This window comes from Sylvia atricapilla, chromosome 8, assembly GCF_009819655.1.
Source record: "Sylvia atricapilla isolate bSylAtr1 chromosome 8, bSylAtr1.pri, whole genome shotgun sequence".
Taxonomy (NCBI): Eukaryota; Metazoa; Chordata; class Aves; order Passeriformes; family Sylviidae; genus Sylvia; species Sylvia atricapilla.
Window position 1 is genome coordinate 31,163,005 of NC_089147.1, and position 20,381 is coordinate 31,183,385.

At 44.9% G+C, this 20,381-nt stretch overlaps 2 protein-coding genes across 3 annotated transcripts; one reads left to right on the plus strand and one right to left on the minus strand.

The window, feature by feature from the left end:
* Positions 1-154: 154 nt before the first annotated feature.
* ECD (ecdysoneless cell cycle regulator) lies at positions 155-8,984 on the minus strand. Its single transcript, XM_066324303.1, has 13 exons — positions 8,754-8,984; positions 8,162-8,279; positions 7,724-7,811; positions 6,579-6,757; positions 5,685-5,880; positions 4,331-4,459; positions 4,060-4,185; positions 3,226-3,311; positions 2,363-2,469; positions 1,772-1,949; positions 1,263-1,330; positions 965-1,185; positions 155-439 (listed from the first exon to the last, which is right to left on the minus strand). Exons 1-13 carry the CDS (start codon positions 8,947-8,949, stop codon positions 173-175), a joined length of 1,959 nt encoding a protein of 652 aa, XP_066180400.1. The 5' UTR covers positions 8,950-8,984; the 3' UTR covers positions 155-172.
* On the plus strand, positions 8,973-19,714 carry FAM149B1 (family with sequence similarity 149 member B1). Of its 2 annotated transcripts, XM_066324310.1 has the most exons (15): positions 8,973-9,058; positions 9,702-9,806; positions 9,904-10,015; positions 10,937-11,079; positions 11,434-11,553; positions 12,120-12,290; positions 13,221-13,408; positions 13,672-13,802; positions 14,332-14,385; positions 14,826-14,938; positions 15,242-15,424; positions 16,386-16,512; positions 16,841-16,969; positions 17,470-17,551; positions 18,307-19,714. In XM_066324310.1, the coding sequence occupies exons 1-15, from the start codon at positions 9,024-9,026 to the stop codon at positions 18,378-18,380; spliced, it is 1,767 nt and encodes a 588-aa protein (XP_066180407.1). In that variant the 5' UTR covers positions 8,973-9,023; the 3' UTR covers positions 18,381-19,714. The 2 variants fall into 2 exon arrangements, with proteins under 2 accessions (XP_066180407.1, XP_066180406.1); XM_066324309.1 differs by lacking the exons at positions 8,973-9,058; positions 14,332-14,385; positions 17,470-17,551; positions 18,307-19,714 and having other exon boundaries at positions 9,529-9,806; positions 16,386-16,863.
* The last annotated feature ends 667 nt before the right edge of the window (positions 19,715-20,381 follow it).

Sequence of the window (20,381 nt, forward strand, 5' to 3'; positions counted from 1 at the left end):
CCCTCTCTCTGCCCTGCTGGAACAGGGTTAGCAATGCTCTGAGTATTTACTCTGAGCATTTTACCCCCACACCTCCTGCCTGCCCAGACATCTTGTAAATGACACAGAATGAAGTGAATGCTCGAAATTAAAACCTTTGGCCTCTTCCACATCCTGCTTTTCTATCTGTGCTTCATTTCCCCACCAGCCATGTCCTGCCCAAAGTCTCTCCCTGTGTTGCTTGGCTGCTGGAGCCAGTGAGATCTGTGTTCTCAGGTAAATTCACCCCCATGCTCTGTAAAATGTTCGAGGTGGGTCCTGCCAGGCCAGCCTGGGCACTGTAGGACTGCAGCAGGTTTGCCACCAGGTTCAGGTCCACATCCACGGGTGCCAGCTCAGCATCCTCAGCTCCAGAATCAGGGCCAGCACTCTCCAATGTGGCTGCTTCAACAGAACTTGCCTGCAGCGAGTACAGAGAGAAAGGTTTATCAAATTGCATGAGCAGATTTAAGAGTAAAATTAAAAAGGCAAGCCACAAGAGAAAAGAAACAATAATTCTGCAGCCACCAAAGTCCAGTACATTCCAGAGTCCTGACAAACAGGAATTCAGCCCCCAAGTGCTTATGCCAGCTAAAAATCACCTCTATTTCCCAGATTAAGTTCCAAGAGAATGACAAAGTGTTGCTCAGTGTTGCTGACTCCTGGTTCAGCTTCTTATGGGAGCAAACTACTCCAGAGCTCCCAAGTCAGGCTGCAGCTGCTTGCCCTACCACTAAAAACAGGGAAATGAAACTAAGTCTTGGAAAAGATGTGCCAATTCAAAGCTTAGGTAAGCTTTAGTTTGAAAAAAGCGTATTACGGTGCAGGTACAGCACACTTTGCTTGCCCATGGGAAGGTTCTGATCACATTCCTCAGAATGGCCACTTTCAGCACATTTCCTGGATAGAAACTACTGCCACAAATGTGAGCTCCAGCCATACTCACCCCTCTCTTTTGGGTGGTGAAACTTTTCCCAACGTTGGTCTGTGCCAGCTCACGATCCATCTCATTCATGTACGCCTTGAGACTGCCCACGAGCTCCCCAGGAGACTCCTCCTGCTCCCGCCTTTGATTCCCAGCATCCAGGTCTTCATCATCCCCATCTGAGAAATCAAACTCCTCCTCTTCATCCAGGTCATCAGAATCCAGCTCCTCCGAGTCTGCCCCTGGGCATTATTTTGTGTCAGTACCACAGCAAAGAAATCAGTGCAGGGATTTGTTTCAAATAAAGAAGCCATCTCACCTAAAATTCTGTCCAGTGCTTTTGTAAAAGAGTCCACGTCAAAGGTAACATGGGATTCATCACCTGACCTGAAATACAAAAATATTTTGAAATAAATAAAGCTTTTATGCTTGCATAAGCCTGACACAGGCACAAGCCATATTGATTTCTCTCTAGCCCGGGTTGTAGCTGGGACACTGGAACTTAGTCCTCAGAAGTTTGAAGCCTGTGTGGATTAGACCTGAAACAGTGAGTGGAAGAATTCTTGGCATCAAAGACAAAAATTTTGAAGACCACAAAATCAGACTGAGGGACAGAGAGCAGCTCAGCTTGCAGCACTTGAACCTGCACCAGAGTCAGAATGGTACTAAGCTGATTTAAAGGAAGTGCAAATTCACTGCTGTGGGTTTCCTCCAGGCCCCTGCTCAGCAGAGCACCTTCAAACTCTGATTGTGCATCACAGAATCACCCACAGGGCTGCAGCAGAGTGCAACATTCTACACCAGCCCCCAAACTCCAAGTGCTACTACCATGGCATTTCTGCTCCTTCGTGCGTGGAGACTTTGGACACAAAAGCCTTCATGCTCTCAGCAATTGTTTCTAAGTCATAGTTTTGCTCTTGCTCATCTGTGGAAGGAAGGGACTCGTTTCTTGTCTCCTTCAGCATCTGATCCAGAGCCTCTGGTGTAATATGCAGCCAGCTGTCATCTGAAAGAACACAGGACAGATCTGTCATTCTGCACAAGCCTGCTGGCCCACAGGGCCCAAACCATCTGACTGACAGGACTGTAACCATTCTGCAGCTCAGTTTTGCAGTTTTTGTGCTGATCCTGGGTCACACATGGCATAAGGCAGAGAGAGGCTGAGAAGAAGAGAGATTTCATTTCACTGCTTTAAAACTCTCCTTTGCTGACCTCAAACTGAGAGATCCCATTCCAGCCACTGAGAATCCTTTGGCCGCTAAGGGGAAGAAGAAAGGCTTACTCTAAACTGAGAGGGCCAGTCCAATATTTAGTCTAAAGGGAAGTTGGACTGGCTCTCCCTTCACAGCTGTCAACATTCCCCCTCTCCCCCCACAAATAATCCTTTGTAATAGGAATAATTCCCCCCATCCAGCTCACCATCCTCTGGAGGAAGACAAGCTGCTTCTCTCTCAAATTCCTTCAAATCAATGGATGTTGTCTGTAGTATTGTCAGGATTTCATCACCTGGGCTCACTTCAACAGAGCTAGAAGAAAAAAAATCAATTTATTGAAATGGATTTAATGGGATCACATGCTCTGCATTCAGGTTTTCACTCCAATTCTTCATTTTTCCTTCTGTGCAAACACATCCAAAAGGGAAATGAATCTGGGGGAAGTACCAGAGTACTACACAGAGTATTGGCCAAAACAGGACACAGTCAGTCCCTGCACTTCCCAGCTGATGGCTCCAAAGCCCATTTGTCGTGGCTCTTTTCCTTTACATTTCTCTTGCCTTGGTAAATATTAAGATTGCCAGATCCCAAACAGCACAGACTGGAAACTGAAGAAACTAACAGTCAAGGTATTATGAGCTGGCAAAGGCTCAGACATTTTTGGAGTGATTGATTTTTGGGATTTGATATTTCAGAGAAATCTACAGCCAGCTCCTTGAGTAAAGGAGACAGATTACTCTGGACTTACTCTTCACTGGGACAGCTTTTAAATGAAACTTTAATGCACTTTCTACAGTCAACCAAGCAAACAATGCTTTTCAGTCACCTCCTAACCCACTTGGGAGAGCTCAGCATTTCACAGAACTGAGATCAAGAGTTACTCAGGCAAGAACCTCTCCTAGTGGAGTATTGTGGAGGACTCAGTACTTGTATGTCCTGGCCACAGCACCCATGTTAAATGTACGATGCAGAAAATGCTTCAGGGTTTTTGTAACAAGGATTTTAAAGGTAAGTTAAAGGATTTGTAGGCAGCATATATGATACTCATGAATTTCAAGTAGCTCTGACCTTTCTGGCACAGCCACAGATTGCTGGAAGTGATCTTCTGCCATATGCAACAGTTCCAGGTACTTTGCAGATCCTTCCATTTCTCCCTATTGAATGCAAGTGACAGGCATGATTCCAAACAATTCTCCCTCCCCTTCCTCTTCAGTCAGGCTTCCTAAGGATGACTGTTGGTCACACAGAAATGCTGAGAGAACCAAAACAAGTAAAACTTGGCCACGTACACTTGGAACTGAATACAGCCAAGGGGCATTACTATATCTGAGGTATATTAGAGGATATTAATCTAAGAATTTCAATAGAGTTGTCCAATCTTATAACCTTCAAACAAGTGGTCAGTTGATGTCCCATTTATTAACTTCAAATAAGTAGCCAAAGGCATCTTTATAAAAAACCCCACAAAACCTCACCCAAACCCTCCAGAACTCACAAAAAACACACACATAAAAACTACACTTGCATGGGCCCAAAGAGGTCTACGGTGTTATGTGTGGATCTTGAAGAATATTTAATTCTAGAGGCATGGAAATGAAATGTAAAGCAGTGAAATCAGTTACACCTCATACAGTCATAGGGTGGGTTTCTTCATTCAAGTGCATTTCTCCCCTTTCTTTAGGTGAATGAATCAATCCCCAAATCTTGCTTTTTCCTTTTTCATTTCCAAACTAAATTACCTCAAAGGAGAACAAACTGCACATGTCCCCTTGAAAGACATGAATTCATTTTGCACAGAGACAAGGACTCAAGTTCTTGCCCTGCTGCAACTCCTGACACAAGTTCAAGAGCTAGAATGTATTTTCCCTGGCAAGTTTAAAAGGTACAGACACACTGTTTCACCTTGAAATAATCCTTTTCCTTCAGGCTCCTGAGGAATCTCTCCCACAGAGGGCCGGTTAACACATTTCTCTTGGCATCAGGAGCTGCTTTAGTGCTCTTGGAGCACAGAATTTCAAAGCCATGAGCCTGTATATAAAAGATGAACAAGAAGAGGTTCTCAGGGTATGATGGACTCTGCCCACGTTTTTCAGGGCAAGCAGACAACTTCCAGACAAAGACTCATTTCCTGGACATACATAAAGCAAGTCCAAAATGCATGCCAAGTCATTACCAGTTTCATGCCCAGCTCGTAGGCTCTGTATTGGGGATGGGAAGGGGCGGGCAGGGTGTATCCACTGCGTCTGTCTGGAACAAACTGCTGCTGCACCAGCTGTGCGTATAAACACCGAGTGAAAGTCACCTGGAACAGGCAGAGCAGAGTAAAACCACTCCCTGCAGGGAGACTGTGCTAGGGACAGGCAGCCAGCTCCCATCAGGCTCACTGAGTGTGTCTGAAGGCACCCATAGTACAGGCAATACCTGAGACTGCATTCAAAACAGATCTTAGATTTTTCTGATACATCGCTTTCCAGGCTTTACAAGGTTTGCTCCAAATTGAAATCCCCAAGCAAATATAAACTTTCATCAATCTAAACACATTAGGAAAAATCCTCAATATTCTGTATTTGCACCAACAAGGGTTATTTTCAAATAAAACTAAATTTGATTAGAAGCTGAGATTTTGTACACAGTTTACAAGTCCAAAATTTGACTCTAAAGCTTCTTTTAGTGGTACAACTCTGTAACAAAACACATCAGATACAGTAGTGCTGGGACAGTGCTCATAAAACACTTCATCAGAGCTTTCACAGAGCTGTGAGAACATAGCTGAGAGGGTGAAAACCTTGGAGTGAACCACTGGTTAGGAGCAGCTCCTCACGTTGGCTGGCTGTGCTGTCAAACTGCTCTGATCACACATGGAGATCAATTTACTCAGCAGGCATTCCAGCAGAGGAACTATTATCACAGCCTCTCCTTTCAGAAACAATTCTCTCATGATCAGCTCCTTGAAAGTCCAGGCACATGGATCCAGAGAAGCTATTAATGTACTGACCTGGAAATTCATCCCTACAGCAAGAAGGGGGAATAAAACCAGAAACCCAACAGAACACTGGCTGTTTTAAGTTAAATCTGTATGTTTATACCACCGGCCACAGAACTCTTGTCAGCTACAGAAGGGAGTTAAGTTACAAGGTTTAAAGGAGCACTTACCCCGGTCATCCCAGGCTTTAGAGGAACATTAACCACCACTATCCCAGGCTTTAGAGGAGCATTAACCACCACCATCCCAGGCTTTAGAGGAGCATTAACCACCACCACCATTCCAGGTTTTAGAGGAACATTAACCACCACCATTCCAGGCTTTAGAGGAGCATTAACCACCATCATCCCAGGCTTTAGAGGAGCATTAACCACCACCACCATTCCAGGTTTTAGAGGAACATTAACCACCACCACCATTCCAGGCTTTAGAGGAGCATTAACCACCACCACCATCCCAGGCTTTAGAGGAGCATTAACCACCACCATCCCAGGCTTTAGAGGAGCACTTCCCAGGGCCATCAGAGGCCTCAGAGGGCACTTACCAGGGCCATCACACGCTGCTCGGCAGGGAAGGCTCTGAAAGGGCGGCGGCAGGCCCGTAAATCCCCCGGGTCCCGCAGGTAGAAGGCGCGGACTGCCGCGGCCACCAGGGACGGGCGCTGCCTCAGCACGGCCACGATTCCGGCCGGGAGGGAGCAGCGGGCTCGGTGCAGCGAGGCCTGGATCTTCTCGGGGTATCTGAGCAGCAACAGAGTGCAGGAAGATACTGCAGGTTAGACCACTCCTTCTCTACCAGGAGGCCCATTTTCACTTGAACATTTACCTGCATCGTGGGCCAGAAGACGATTCTGGAGTTAAAACCTGGCCAATTGAATGCCTAGAATGTCTGCTTCTAGAATACATTTATATAGATGTATGTAGCCAATAAAATTGAATCCCCTACACAGGTAAGGTAAGTCCCTCTGAATCTAACCAACACACCCAGCTATGCATTATTCTTTGCATACTCTGTAAAAGTTCTGCTGTCAAATCCTTGCAAACAATAAAATATGGGGCTGAACACAGCTGTGACAAGCTGAAGCTCTGACAATTCTGCTGGTTCTACATTTGAGGTCAAATCCTCTTTTTCCCCCTGCACAGGACTCTTGAAAGATCACAAACTTTCTGATTTTTCAGTATAAGAAGGATGTGAAGGAGGAGTAACTCTGGGCATTGTCAGGTGTGGAATTACAGCAGTGAACCACTTTCAGACCCCCCAGATCACAGCCTACAGGATACTGATCCCCCTCTTTCCAAGAGGGCCACAGAAAAACTTCCAGCCACTGGTTTCTGGAAAGGAACCAACTTTATCCCATCTGTTGGGGAAATGTTTAAACCCCAGAGAGCACAGGACCAAAGCCCACTGTGTCAGAGGACCCAAATAAAGCCCCACACACCCATTGATGCGTTTCTCCACCGCAGCCCTGATGGGCTCTGCAGCCAGGAACTCCTCGGAGCGGGTGGATAACAGTGCCAGCGCCTCTGGGATGGTGGGACAGGGAGCACAGAGGTCCCAGTCCTGCTCCCAAGTCTCCGACAGCGGGATGATGTGCAGCTCTCCTTTGTAAAAGAACACCTGGCAGGCAGGAATGCTCTCATCAGACAGGGTAAGTAAGAACAGTCACACAGAGCGAGGGAAAATTTCGTTTCAGGTACAAATGCATTTGTTTAAACACAGAGAATATAAAGTACAAATAGAGAGCCAATACAGAAGCATCACAGGGTGTTCTAAAAAGTTGTTTGAGATGCCAGAGACCACAATCCAACCAGTGAAAACCCCTATTTTAACTGCAACAAATTTTGTCAAATATCTCATTTCCTTCATAATAAGAATACCAAGTTTCTCTTCAACTAGAGAAGTGCTTCAGGAGAATCAGCATAACCTGACTGTGTAAGAACATCCCAGGGATTAAAAAGCATTATTTCAGGTGCTACAGGTGACCTCTGCTGGTTCCTGATCCTAAGAAAAGCCCTGAACTCCCTCACTGTGTTCCCTCAAACTAAAGGAAAATAGCAGCCTGATAGGCCAGGTACACACTTGGCATCAATTATTGTGTTGTGTTCCATCTCTTTTAAGGATCTTGGAATAGGGGAAAAAACAATTAAACAGCTTTTTGCTAATGACCAAGTTAACTATTTCCATTTTAATCCATTGCCAGTGACGTGACTACCAGCAACCATCCATATCCAGGTGAAGGTGTCTGCTCATTATTTCACCTGTACCAGACAAAGCCTGTGTCCTTATAGAGACAGCAGCACTCCAGCCCTAATCATTCCCTACTCTACTGCCGAGGGCAGCAAATCCTCTTGCCTAAACACTCCAGAATACAGTAAAGAGAAAAAATCCAAGTGGTTCCAGCAGAGCTAGGATGTTCAGGTGGATACAGGAGTGCTCCTGAAGGGAGCAACAGTAAGGGACAGACAGCACTCTGGATTTTCAGAGGCAGTCAGACCACTTGGCCAGAGGTGCAAGGAAAAACTCCAGCTGCTCCATAAAAGGCTACTGTGGCCTCCTTGCCAACTGTACAGAAGTTTGACTCACCCTGTTTTCACTGTTCTCAGGATTCAGCCACTTGGGGAGATAATCAGCTGCTTCTATCAAGAGAAACTCTCCATCGTTGTCATCAATGCTGACCAAGGAGAAAATGGTTTCTTAGCAGGAAAAGCCTTGCAGAGCACAACAACACACTTCTAAATCCATGTCTGCTGGGGTTTTTTAAATATTCATGGAACCACAGCAAGGCTTAGGTTAGAAGGGACCCTAAAGATCATCTGGTTCCAACCACCCTGCCAGAGGCAGGCACACCTTCCCCTAGCCCAGGCTGCTCCAAGCTCCATCCAAGCTGGCCCTGGCCACCAAACGAGTGTGGGATGGGAAAACACCTCCAAGGATGGGGAATATTAAGACAGGACCTTCAGAGCACAGACACTGCCCCTTGGCACCCCTCCCAAAAAAACAGCTCAGCAGGAGCCGCCTTACCTGGCTGCCAGCCCCGGGAACTCCCTGGTGATCTCCCGGAGCAGGTACACGATGAACCACTCATCCTCCACGTTATCCCCGAACACGGTGGTGCCGCCGATGTGCGCCGGGGTCTGGCCTGGGAGGGGCAGAGAGAGGGAGAGGGAGAGGGAGAGGGAGAGGGAGAGAGGGAGAGGGAGAGGGAGAGAGGGAGAGGGAGAGAGGGAGAGGGAGAGGAGGCTCAGCAGCGCCGTGCCCAGACACGGATCGTCCGCACGGGGCTCGGAGTCTCCCTCACCGGGGATAATCCAGAGCCTGCGGACAAAATCTTGTGCCGTGTGCTCTGGGATGAGCCTGTGCAGCAGGGAGTGGCCTCAGGTGCCTCCCCGGGGGCCCTTCCAGCCTGACCCAGCCGTGACACCGAGTCTGTGAGGCCGGGTCCCCCCTCACACGCCCTGGGCTTCCCTCACACCGTCCCGCCGGGTGCCCCTCACGCCCTGGGCCTCCTTCACACGGTCCCGCCGGCTGCCCCGTACGCGGCCCCGGCTCCCGGCCTCCGGGTGCCCCTCACGCGTCCCTCCCCGCCGTGCCTCCCGGCCCGCTCCCGGCTCACCGCGGCGCGGCTCGTAGCGCAGGCGGAACGGCTGCCGGTGCCACACGTAGGAGGCCAGGAGCGGGGCGAAGCGCACCAGGGCCAGCTCCGCGCAGCGCCGCAGCAGCGCCTCGCTGCCCGGGCCCTCCGCCGCGGCCGCGAACAGGCGGTAGCGCACCGCGTCCTCGGGCAGCGCCGGCCGCCGCAGCGCCGCCATCGCGCCGGGGCCGCGCTCCGCCCCCGCGGGAGGAGCGGCGCGATGGCGGCGGCGGCGGGGCGGCGGCGCTGAGGATGATATCGCGATACGCGCGGAAACCGGTGCAGGCGTGAGTGGCCGCCGCTCCCCGGGGCCCCGGCGCGGTGCCCGGCCCATCGCGGTCCCGGTCGCGGCCCTCCCCGGCCCCGCTCCCGGGCCTGCTGCCCGCGCTCCCCCCAGCACCGAGCAGGGCCCCGTGACGGCCCGGTCACCCCGCGATCCTGACCGGAGATGGTTCCCGGGGTTCCCGAGCACCCATCCCGGCCAACGCCGGTGTGACAGAACGCGATTAAACCCCTGTAACTCGTTTTTCCCCCTGACCCAAAAGTTGGGTCAGTTCTGGCTTACTCGGCTCGTTTACTCTTGGTCTGTTTAATTTAATTCTGTTTTAATTAATCTACAGGGATAATGGCTTTGTCTCTGCTTTTAGGGAGCCGTAGCCCAATTCACAACATCTTAAATTTAAGTTTGACTGATTTTTAAGCCAAGACTTTTAACTCGATATTTATCCCAGAGTTAGTTTTGACACCTTAAACCTAGAGTTCTGGCGACAAGAATTAGCTTTGTAATAGTAACAAATGTGTGCACAGTGCTTGAGAAGCAGGAAAGAAAAACCTATAAAATTTATTGGGAGCTCCGTAAATGTTTATTTTTGTAAGTAATGCCAGAAGCTCCACTTCTCTTTGTCTTTTTGTTTGTTTGTTTGTTTTTAGGCAAGGGCTCCCAAAACATGCCTTGAAGCATCACCCACTGCCAGAGCCACAGGCTCAGGTGTGCTCAGCCACACCCACGGCTGAAAACCTCGGCCAGACCTCCAGGTACTTGTCCTGGCACATCTGGTCCAGCTGTTCTGATACAGCTAGGCTTCGTTTACTGACACACTTGATTTGTTCTTGTTTATTGTGGGTGTTTCAGGGAGTCGGGGATCCGTAAGGAATCGGATGATCATGGGGATCCACGGACTGCTAGTCAGGGTTGTGCTGACACCTCCACAGAAGACAGCTCAGTCTTCTCTTGGGGCTATGACGTGAGTAGAACATAATCATCCAAGCCAAAAATGGCACAGCACGACACTTGAAATGCCACTGCAAAGACATGTCAGAACAAAAGTGATGGGATCTGTCAAAAAATCATGGTAGTGATTATAGAAAGAACATCTTTTTTACTGCTTTCTGTCTCTCAGTTCAAAACACGTTAGGCACATACTATTCTGTTAATGTTCTGCATTTCCACTAAGAATTTTGGAAATGCAAATCCTTTAGTGCATGAGTGCATCTATAAATGCTGTTACTGTGGAACCCCAGCCATGGCTGAATGGCTTTCAGATACTTGGCGTGAGTTTATCAAACCTCTGTATCCTTGCGTGTTTCTCAAAATATAGTAAGCTCCTAAAACATTATTTCCGGTTAGAAATATTTGATTTATTCTCCTTCCACCAAAGTCAAGTGTGCTGTTCCCTTCTGGGAGGTGAGATGGAGCTGTTTAGATTCAGATGACCTCAGAACTGACCCCATTTTCTATCTGCGTGTAACAAAGGACCTGACCATCCCTCAGGTTCAGTGTTTCCCACCAGTCTGCACTGCTTTTTGTGTTGCTGTTGCTTGTGGACACTGGAAGCAACAAATCCTCCATTGCATTAAATTATCAGTGAATTTTATCCTTCCTGTTCTGATTTCTTTAGGTCTTGTAGCTTAATGTAATAATATGGATATTTCAAAATGTTTTATTAGTTTTTTCTGCTGTGTCAATGTAAGCTTTTTATGTGGCTGCCGTCCTTCTTAAGAGCAGGCTGCATCATCTCTGGGAGAAAATTATTTAAAATTAAAATCTTTTCATGCAATCCTGCTAAATTTTAAACAAATGGTTGTGTTTTTCAATTATATTTTAAAAGACCAATTAAAATACCCCTGCAAATACTGTTTATGAGGTTATTTCCTTTCCTCTCTAGGAGTTTGACAAAGCTGCCACACAACAAGTTCAGCAGATGTTCAGACAAATTGATGAGCTGCTGTATGAGCAGAAAGAAAACGTTCATGTTGAGGGACTGTGGGAAGAATGCCACCAGTGGTCCTCCAGCTTTCCTCACCTCAGGTATTTTATTAATGGGCTGGTACCTTCTCAGCAAGGCTAGGGATGCACACAGTTGCTTTCAAAACAGGTGGCAGGATGGGTTTATGCAATTATGTGGTTGATAGGGATAAAAAGATCACTCTGGTGATGTGCCTGCCTGTCACTAATAAACATTCTCTTACCTCACATGTGGTTCCTTGACAGAAGTTTGTTTCTGTGCCTGACTTGGCCTTTACATAGCAGAATTCTCTTAGAAAACAGGAAAACTGCACAGCTTCCAGGAGAACTTTTAGGATTTGCTGCTGTTCTTGCACCCTTCAATGATGGTACTGCCCAGGTTTTCTCTGTATTTATCCTCTGCTTTTGCCGTGGCAGGGTGGTGGGGAAGCAGGTGGTGATCCCCACAGATGAGGGGTATGGATGGTACTCGAGCTCCCCCTCGGGCAGTTTGGCTCCCTCAGATGTAAGCTCACCACAGGAAAAGGATCCTGATGAGTAAGTACCAGCAGTGAGCCTGGATTGTGCTGAGGTGGGAAAGCAGGTTTGTTCTCTGCTTCTTAGAGTGTGCAGCCTTCCTGTTAGGCTGAGTTTTGAACACAGCACACTAGTTTGGGGTTTTTTTCCCTTTTAAACTGAATTTAGTACACTTAGAATAGCAAGAACACGTAGCTGTGCTTTTGCTGACTACAGTGAACTGGTCAGTAAATAGAAATATCTTTGCTGCTGCTGATTTCTTAAAAGTATGTGTGTACTGTAGCTGGTTTTATTATTAACCGTGTGTTAAGTTTTCCTAGGCCTTAAAAAATACAAAACACTGTTAGTGCTACTTTTATTATTTAAAGCTTTAGAATGCTTTCTAATCAGCTTTGGGTATTTTTCCCTGAAGTTTCAGGTTCCTTAGCAAGAATTAAAAGGTATCCAAACCAAAAGCTGTTACTGTAATGAATAATTTTTTGGTCTCGCTACTGCTTGCCCTTAATGACCATGCTGTCTCTCAGTTATTTCAGGTGGAATAACAACTTATCTTTGCTTCTGCTTTCTGAAAACTGTCACCTGTTCAGGTTTAGTGTTTTGGGCAAGAAGATGCCCCTTTATGTTGCTCCTGCTCATAAAAAGGCCAACCCTTCCAAGCCTTCAACCCTGTGTTCCTCAGAGAGTGATGAAGGGGAAGAGGAAATCATTATCTCTGAAGGCATAGTGGAGGAATACTTGGCATTTGACCACAGAGATGTGTAGGTATTCAATATTAAAATAGTGTCCTGGGGTTCCTGCATACTTGATGAATTTATTTATCTTTTCCCTAGAGAGCTTTCAAATGCCTGAGGTTGCCCAGGCACTGGGAATTTTCCCAACCTATTTCCTAGGACAATTTCTTTCACTGAATTATGTTTAGGAATTTTTTGATAATTTTTCATGCTGTCCATTTTTGTGCTTGGTTTGAATAATTCATTCCATCATAACTAAGAGCCTGTGTATTTAATAATACGTGTTTAAACAGCATTTACTTTTTATACTATGTCAAATTCACTGCTGTTAGTTATGCAACAGCAGTGTGCTGCTTCTGTTTTGTACTGGTATTTTGGCTGGAATTGTACCTTTCTGGATTTTTTTCAGTGGAAGTTTTAAGAACTAGAGTGGATTTTATGCTTGTCAAGAAACAATTGCCCCTATTTTTATCTTTTTACCCCTTTACATTATACAGCCCTACAGTATGAACATATGGCCTGGGTAAGGACTCTGGAGAGTGCTGTCAGTTCCTGACTGCTTAATTTGTTTTAATAATTAAATTCACTTATCTGCATGGACCATTAAATTAAAATTGTTATCTTTCTTGGTTTTACCAGGCTAGAGAAAAATATTACTGCAGCAAATAATATCAGTCTCTTGTCTTCAGGATTCTGTCCTATTATTAGATATGGGGCTTAACAATGTGATGAAGAAATACCACTGTAATATCACTGTATCATGATTAATACTGATATTTTTTTGATGTGAATTTGATCTCATGGGTAAATTATTGTTCATGGAGTGTGATTTATAATCATTCTGTATAGAGAGACCAGGGTGGGTCAGTCATTTCTCATCGAGGTCAGTGGGAAAGCTAAAAGGAAATATAAGGACACAATGTGTTTCTGGTGCAGGTAATACTTACATTTTTACAGGGAGGAGGAGTTGCACGAGAGGAAAATGGGACTGTGCTCTGGCAGACGGAAATTGGGGTTTCCTCCTGTCTCCCCCTATTCCTGCATGAAGGATTCCGTGCTCACCTTTGTGTTTGATGATGTGTGGAGTGAAGTCCTGGTCTGCATGGAAGAATTGATCTGCAGGCACTGGGAAGGGTCAGCTTCTGGTAAGGGTCGTAATTAAGGTGAGGGCTCAAAAGGGAATTTCAGCTAATTTTGCAAAGATGCCACGAGAGACCCATGTATTTGGGCATGATCTCTTCAGTGGGAATAAAATGGTTATTTTGCTAACAGTGTGAAACATGTCTTCAAAAAAACTTAGCAGAGCTTATCATCCAAGGGGACTTTCTCTAAAAATTTTTTGATTCATAACGCTGTCCATGACTAGCAACACCAATATTGACAGGAATTCTCTGTTTGCTTTGCACAGATGATGAGAAAAATATCATAACAGTAGAAACGCTCCGAGCAGATGCCAGGAGCCCTTTGCAGTTGGATCCTCTGCCAGCACTGTTACCTCGGGTGCCACACACAAAGATGCCCTCAGTGACATCAAATCTGGTAAGGATTTTTAGCCTGTTTTGTGTGGGGATCAGTCAGTGTTACCTTAGCAAACAGACTGCTTGCATTGAGGTAAATAAGTAGTTTGGACTTGGTGTGAATGCTGGCTGTCCTTTCTGACACTTCAGTTCTGTTATTACTCAGTTGGAAGTTTTACTTCTTACTTTTCTCCTTGAAACAGTATTTTATGTCTGTGTACGATAACCATGTGGTGGCTGTTGATTCAGGATATCATTCTTTCCACAATTAAATGGTGAGATTGAGGAGTGTGTGTGTGGGATCCCATTCTCACATTAATAGTAAATTCATCCAGCAAGAAGGGAGAAATCTTTGTAGTTCTGAACCAGTTTTGTTTTTTTTTTTTCTCAGACACTGAATTTAACTGTAAAATCTGCTTTAGATGATGTAGAGTGGTGAGCACCAAAGTGTTACCTGTTTATTCCATTTTAATTCAGCCCTTTCCTTCTTATTTCTTTCTCCTTTATTTCTTCCCCTGCCTGTCTCTTGTGTCCCCTTACTGTGTGTGTAGTGCCCAAAACCCAGATCTGGCCGCAAAAGCAAAAAGAGGAGAAAAACACCTCAAGTATGTATGCGATTAAAGCTCTGCTATTTTCTATTTGCTCTTCTTATGGTGGGTGGAATATGATGGTTTTTTTCCCCAGATCAGTCTGTATTTCAGAAAAGGACTTTGCAGATCTGTTCTTGACATAAAATGTCAATATGTGCTGAAAATTATTTTTGTAAAGCTTCTGATTATAGTCATTGTTGGAAGATCAGCAAATGAGCTGCTCAGTTGGAAAATATTAAGTATTGGGACATTTTCTAAGCACTATCATTAAAAAAAAAAAATAATTAAATGCTAAGATTCCCTTGCTGGGGAAATAATATAACTGAGAATATATCTGGATGTCATGGAAGAAATCGATGACTTTTCTCCAAAGTGATATAAAAAGTATATCTGTAAATATGTGTGTGTGTGTCTGCCAAACAGTAATTTACTTACTTATTATTTTTTAATTTCAGGTAAGTATCTCTCAAGGGTCAAGTAGTGGTTCTCAGCGTAACCTGAATGGCTTGATGGTGATCCATGGGATCCAGTTACACCAAAGGAACCTGCCTGCAGTGGAGAAAACACTGTAAGAACTACAGATCACCTGTAGTAAATAAAGTAGAGCACTCTCACAGTAAGAGGGATTCAACCCAAAACCTTGTAAGATAAATTCTTCCACCAGAGAAAGCAATTCTTAGTTGTTTTCCTGCTTGGTTGGTTGTTTATTTGTCCTCTGTGAAAACTCTAGTTATGTTAAAAATCAACACACATAATTTCTGCCCACTATTTTATGATTAAAGTCACCTGTAGGTGAGCACTTTGGCAACAGTAGCTGTCATGCTGACCGTCTCTCTTTTGATCTTGTAACTTCTTTTGTTGTTGTTGCTAGGATGCTGGATGACAAACGGCCTGGCTCCAGTTCCCTCCTGTCTGCCCGGACGTGGCCAAGTCGTCCCCTGGAGCTCAGCACCTCGTCCCTGTCCCGCTGCACCAGGAGGCGGAACCTGCCACCACCACGGACCCTGCATCCCATCGGGACCCCACGCTCCGGGGACGACGCCTGCAGGCGCCTGTACGGCCCCAAAACAGCCTCTCCCTGCAGGGAACTGGGGCCAGGGAGCACGGGAAGCATCCCTGGGGAGGGATTGGAGTGAGGAGAGGAACTGCCCCTTCAAGCACTACTCCCCTGAGAGAGATGAGTTGTTAAAGCTGATGTTCAGTGTGCTGCGATTCAGTGAATCATGTGCATCTCCATATTCAGGTGGTTTTGCACAAGAGCAAATAGACCTCAGTCTGTCCTCTGTAGGCAAAGTCAACATCACCATCTCTTCCTTGACATGACTTGTCTTTTCTTGTTGTCTGCAGAAAATAGGTTCTGTAGCCCATTTTCAAGATAAATTTAAAAGTCTGCCGTTTTGGAGGTCATACTGCATATTGATACTCTAGCCCAGGCTGGACTATGTTGTCCATGAACATCCAAAGATGTTCAGATGGGTTATCTGACTGACCAAAAGGGCTCTTAGTGAGCCCTCAGTCCCATCTAGAGTATCTTACTTTTATTTTGCACAATGATCTGACTGAATGGAGTAATTTATAGGGTATGAGGAAACAATGGAGGATCTAACAGACCTGTCTATTCCACGTGTTCTAAATTGATGCAATTTACTTTTAGTTTTGCAGTTTTTCTATAAACTCATCCAGTCTGTTGCTTTCTTGTCACATACTGTTGACTTACTCCTTGTCCCTTCCTAACTGGTGTTTCTCCTTCCAGTATTTTTTGTTTCTGTTCCCTTTCCTTAGGCTTCAGTCACTCTAAGAAATACTGACATTTCTGCTTCATTAAAATGTATTTTTCAATGTAAGTAGAGAGCACTAGGAAAGACTTTTTAAATTGCAGATGATGGGTTGAAGCTTTTCCAAGGTATTACAGAACAGTCAACTCCAGAAGGCCAAAAAAGCTGACAACATTACACCTTTCCACCTGCCAAACATATTAACTGTGTGTTTTTTCTGTTCTTACTGGTACATTCCAGCCTGACTGCACAGGAGCAGCTGACCTCACCCTCCCCACTGCTGCTGAACAGAAACCACCCCCTGCCACCCATTGCCACCACCACCATGGCCGAGCGTGGGAGCACCACAGAACCCCACAGGCAAACGGTAACAGGCACAAGAATCTCCTTTAATTACTGAATAATCTGAAGTTGTTATCACTGCTGGTCAAATTACCCAGCCCAAGAGTTTCCAATTTATTTGTTGTTTTGTGACGGAAGGTCAAACAGATGCACGAAAAATGTTGTATCAGTTTTGAGTAACAGCATCACCCACGCTTGCCTGCTTAGTTCTGACTAATGCAAATTGAATGTTTCCCTCCTCATGACTAGGTATAAAATTATTCACTTGGAAAATTTGCTTTAATTCCTGGGTTAGTTATTTTCAATGTACAGCTGCACTAAGAAAAGGCCATAACTGTTATTTCTCCTTGCAGAAACCTCCTCGGGGGAACTCGAGCCGTGCTCACAGTGTCACAACACAAGACGACACTCACCAGCAGCTCCAGGAGCAGCTGTTCTTACCTGATCCCTTCTCCAGGCCTAACACAACCAGCACATCCTCGGTAAAGCATGGCTAATTATCCCAGATTATCCTTAGTTACTGAAAAGGGTGCTTTGAGAATTAACATCCATCAATGTCCAGTCTGTTTCAGTATCAAATACTCTCAGTTTAATTTATTGAAACTGCTACTCTACTGATATCTTCTTGTACCTAACAACATATTTTTATCTAAGCTTTGAAAGCTTAAATAGCAGCTTGATTGGTTTCTCTGTCTGATTTCAACATCCTGGACTCAGCAGTCATAAAATCTGCTTTGGAACAGCACAATTTACTGAAATGGAAACACTGCCTGGAAGTGGCCCAGTGATCATTCTAATTAAGTGTTGGAAACAGTGTATTTTCTACATCTAAAGTTGATTTGACCTTTCTTTAAAACTTTACTTACACCTTCACAACATCTAACTCATTACCAAACACACGTGATTTAGGTAGTCTGTAGGTGTGTTATAATCTTGCTGATTTTTTTCATGCAGACAGAAATAACTTGAACTGTTTTTCCAGCCCCATCCCCAGCGCCACTGCGGTTCCACTGTTATTGATTATAGTGATCAATCCTGGACAAGGAGAGGATCCACAAGTTCAGGTATGCTCATCAGTCACAGGGTTTAGTAAGATCAAACAAAGGAGGCTATTGGGACAGGGATGCATTTCCTATAGGGGTACATTCCTACAGGTAATTTCCATGGGTGAAGTTTCCCAAAGTTCCATCCATGTCTGTAATTTGCCATTATACAGATGTTATGTCCTACTCTACTGCTGAGTATAGTTTGGGTGCATTTTGTTGTGTTTTTTGTTTTGTTTTGCTTTTATGATCACCAAATATTTAAATCAATTAAGGAAGTTTAATGTCATCAGCCCCAGTGCCTCTCAGAGTCCAAGTTTTCAAAGCAGTTGTTGTCAGCTAAAACAGAAATAGTAACTTGAGGTTAACAAAGTGAAGTAACTTTGTTACTTGAAGTAACAAAGTTACTTCACTAAAACTGAAGTAACTTGGTTTTAAATGAGCAAGGAATGGTTCCCACCAAAATTAAAAGAAATACCTCCCTCCCTCAAAAAATGCAAGATCAGTTTTATGACTGCTGTATTGACAAAACCAATTTCAATTGGCAGAAAAGCTTTGTAGACATGAATACTTAGTGAAATATCAAGGAATGCAGTTGCTCCCTGCAATGCAGCAACTCGGCAAGCACAGGCTTTGCCCATTTTGGTTATAAATAATGCAGCTGATAGCCATGTGTTAGAGTAAAAAACACAGTTTTAGGCTAGAGGAGATGTATTTGATACTTAGCTATAATTCCTTCCCAGGGTCCTGAGGCTGTCCATGCTCTCATTTGTCAGGTCTTCCACCACGTGGTTCTGTGAAAGCCCACGGCCGAAGTGGATCAGGCACAAAAAGCAAACAGAGGCACTGATGTTCCATGGAGAAGCATCCACCCATCCATCCCTCTCCAGAGAGTCATGAACCACCTCTTCTTCCCAGCAAGGTCAATACTGTTTACACAGAGTTTTCAGACACCCTTCGTTACAGATAGTTATTTTTATATAAACCTAAGCAGCAGCTGCCAAAGATTAGAAGGGGTGCACTCAAAACATTCCATTTCCTACCAGTAGAGAAAGTGATGCTCCAGTGGAAGGGTGAATACACTCCAGTGAGGCCCAGCTCCTAGGAAACCCAGCAAACACTCTCAGTCTCTGCTGTTTTCCATGAGGCTGGGGACAGGTTCATGTCTTTACAGGCAGGTACTGCTCATTTTTCCCTTAGGAAGGTTAGCCTGGCCTTCCACAGCCGTAGTGATTTACATTTTTTAAAAAGTGTATTTATATGTTTAAATATGTTTAAAGCAATATTGTACTAGCAAAAGCAAGCCCTCAGCTTAGGCAAGTGGTGAATGCTGTGGTAGCTGCAGCAGGTATGAGCACAGATGTGTAGAACCAAGGCAGCAGAGCAGGTGAACAGGCAGCTCCAAGGGCAGCACACCACTGCCTCTTCCTGAGTTATAATAAAACCTTTTACCTCTTCCTCAGTGACTGAAGAAGGCTGAACAGGCAAAAAGAAACTTCTTACTTACAAGTAGTTTCAGACAGTACTCAAAATAATATCTTCCTGGTGGGACATTTTATGGTAATTTCAGAATATGGAACAGAATAGCTCAGTGTCCCTTTCTAAAAATACCTATAATATCTAAAAACCTATAACACAAGATTTCTTCATTCCAAAGTAGAGTTCCAGAAGCCACTGATGCAATGGAGCTTTTAGGAGCTGTGTCTGCCCAGTGTGACAGACCTAACAGAGGCATTTGCTGGAGTTGGCCTTGTGGCTCCAGTTAAGACAAATAAAACTATGAAGTACAGGCTTCCCAAAACAAGTGATTAGTTGAAGGTCTTACTCCCAAAGCAACTGAAATGTAAAAACAAGCTGAGGTAACCAGTGGCTGTGTTAAACAAAGTTAGGATGCCCCACAAAAACAATTGTTCCTTTCCAGTCCAATTAAAGAGCACTGTTCTCCTGTATTTTCTTATTATTCTTCAAATGACAGTTCACAATAGAAAAAAAAAATGTTGTTAGTGTTCTTTATGAAGTGGCTCCCCTATTTCCCCATTCCAGACCAGCTAGTAATTTTTCACCAATACTGAGGCTCACAAATCCAGTTGATCCAAGCATGCTTTAATCAAAAACAGGGAACTGTGCAAATATAACTGGGTTAACCTGCCTTTGCATTCCCAGAAATTAAAAAAAAAAAACAAACCACCAAAACAAAAAGCAACTCTGAGCTCAATCTAAATCTCTTAAGTTTTCAGAGAGAGAAGCTGATGCTCACCAGAGACCTCTACTCACTAAACCACTTCAAAATACACATTCTCTTCTGGCACACTCTGCAGTGTGTCAGTGATGTCAGGCAAAGTGCAGATAAGCATCCCGTTTGTATCCGTGCCACTCCTCAGGGACCAAGTGAGTTTTCTGTAGCACAGGAGTTACAAAAGCAGACAAATAAACTTGAACTGATTTCTGTTAATATAATGTAGTGTTTTACAGCCTAGAGGAGTCAGTGGGTTTAAAAAATGCAGTTGCCTCCAAAGGGCATTTCTGTTTTTTGTACTAATGGCTGACACCAGGGACTGCTCCTGGACTGATATTTATTTTGTGAAATAAAAGTAACCTTCAAGCCCCATATTCTAAACACAATGATATGCTCTGCTTTCTCAGAATCAGGGTTATTTTTGGGGGCAGACAAGTAGAAGGGAACAGAGAGACCATCTACCTCTGGCTTCCCCCCAGGAGCTGTTGTTGCAGCTGTGAGGGCCTTCAGCTCCCAAAGTGCTCCCCTCGGGACTCCTACACCTTTGGAAAATGATCCTCCCTGGAAGTGTGCAGCATTTACTTGACTGAAATCAGAAGAATCAACACAATTGGC

Coding starts and splice junctions, on each gene's coding strand:
- ECD (XM_066324303.1), bottom strand. CDS start 8,949: ATGGCGGCGCTGCGGCGGCCGGCGCTGCCCGAGGACGCGGTGCGCTAC. Junction 1,331..1,771: donor GAAGGAGCAGAAATGCCATG/GTAGTAGCACTT, acceptor TTTGTATTTCAG/GTCAGGTGATGAATCCCATG. Junction 440..964: donor TCACCACCCAAAAGAGAGGG/GTGAGTATGGCT, acceptor TACTCGCTGCAG/GCAAGTTCTGTTGAAGCAGC.
- FAM149B1 (XM_066324310.1), top strand. CDS start 9,024: ATGATATCGCGATACGCGCGGAAACCGGTGCAGGC. Junction 9,807..9,903: donor AACCTCGGCCAGACCTCCAG/GTACTTGTCCTG, acceptor TGGGTGTTTCAG/GGAGTCGGGGATCCGTAAGG. Junction 16,513..16,840: donor CAGAACCCCACAGGCAAACG/GTAACAGGCACA, acceptor TTCTCCTTGCAG/AAACCTCCTCGGGGGAACTC.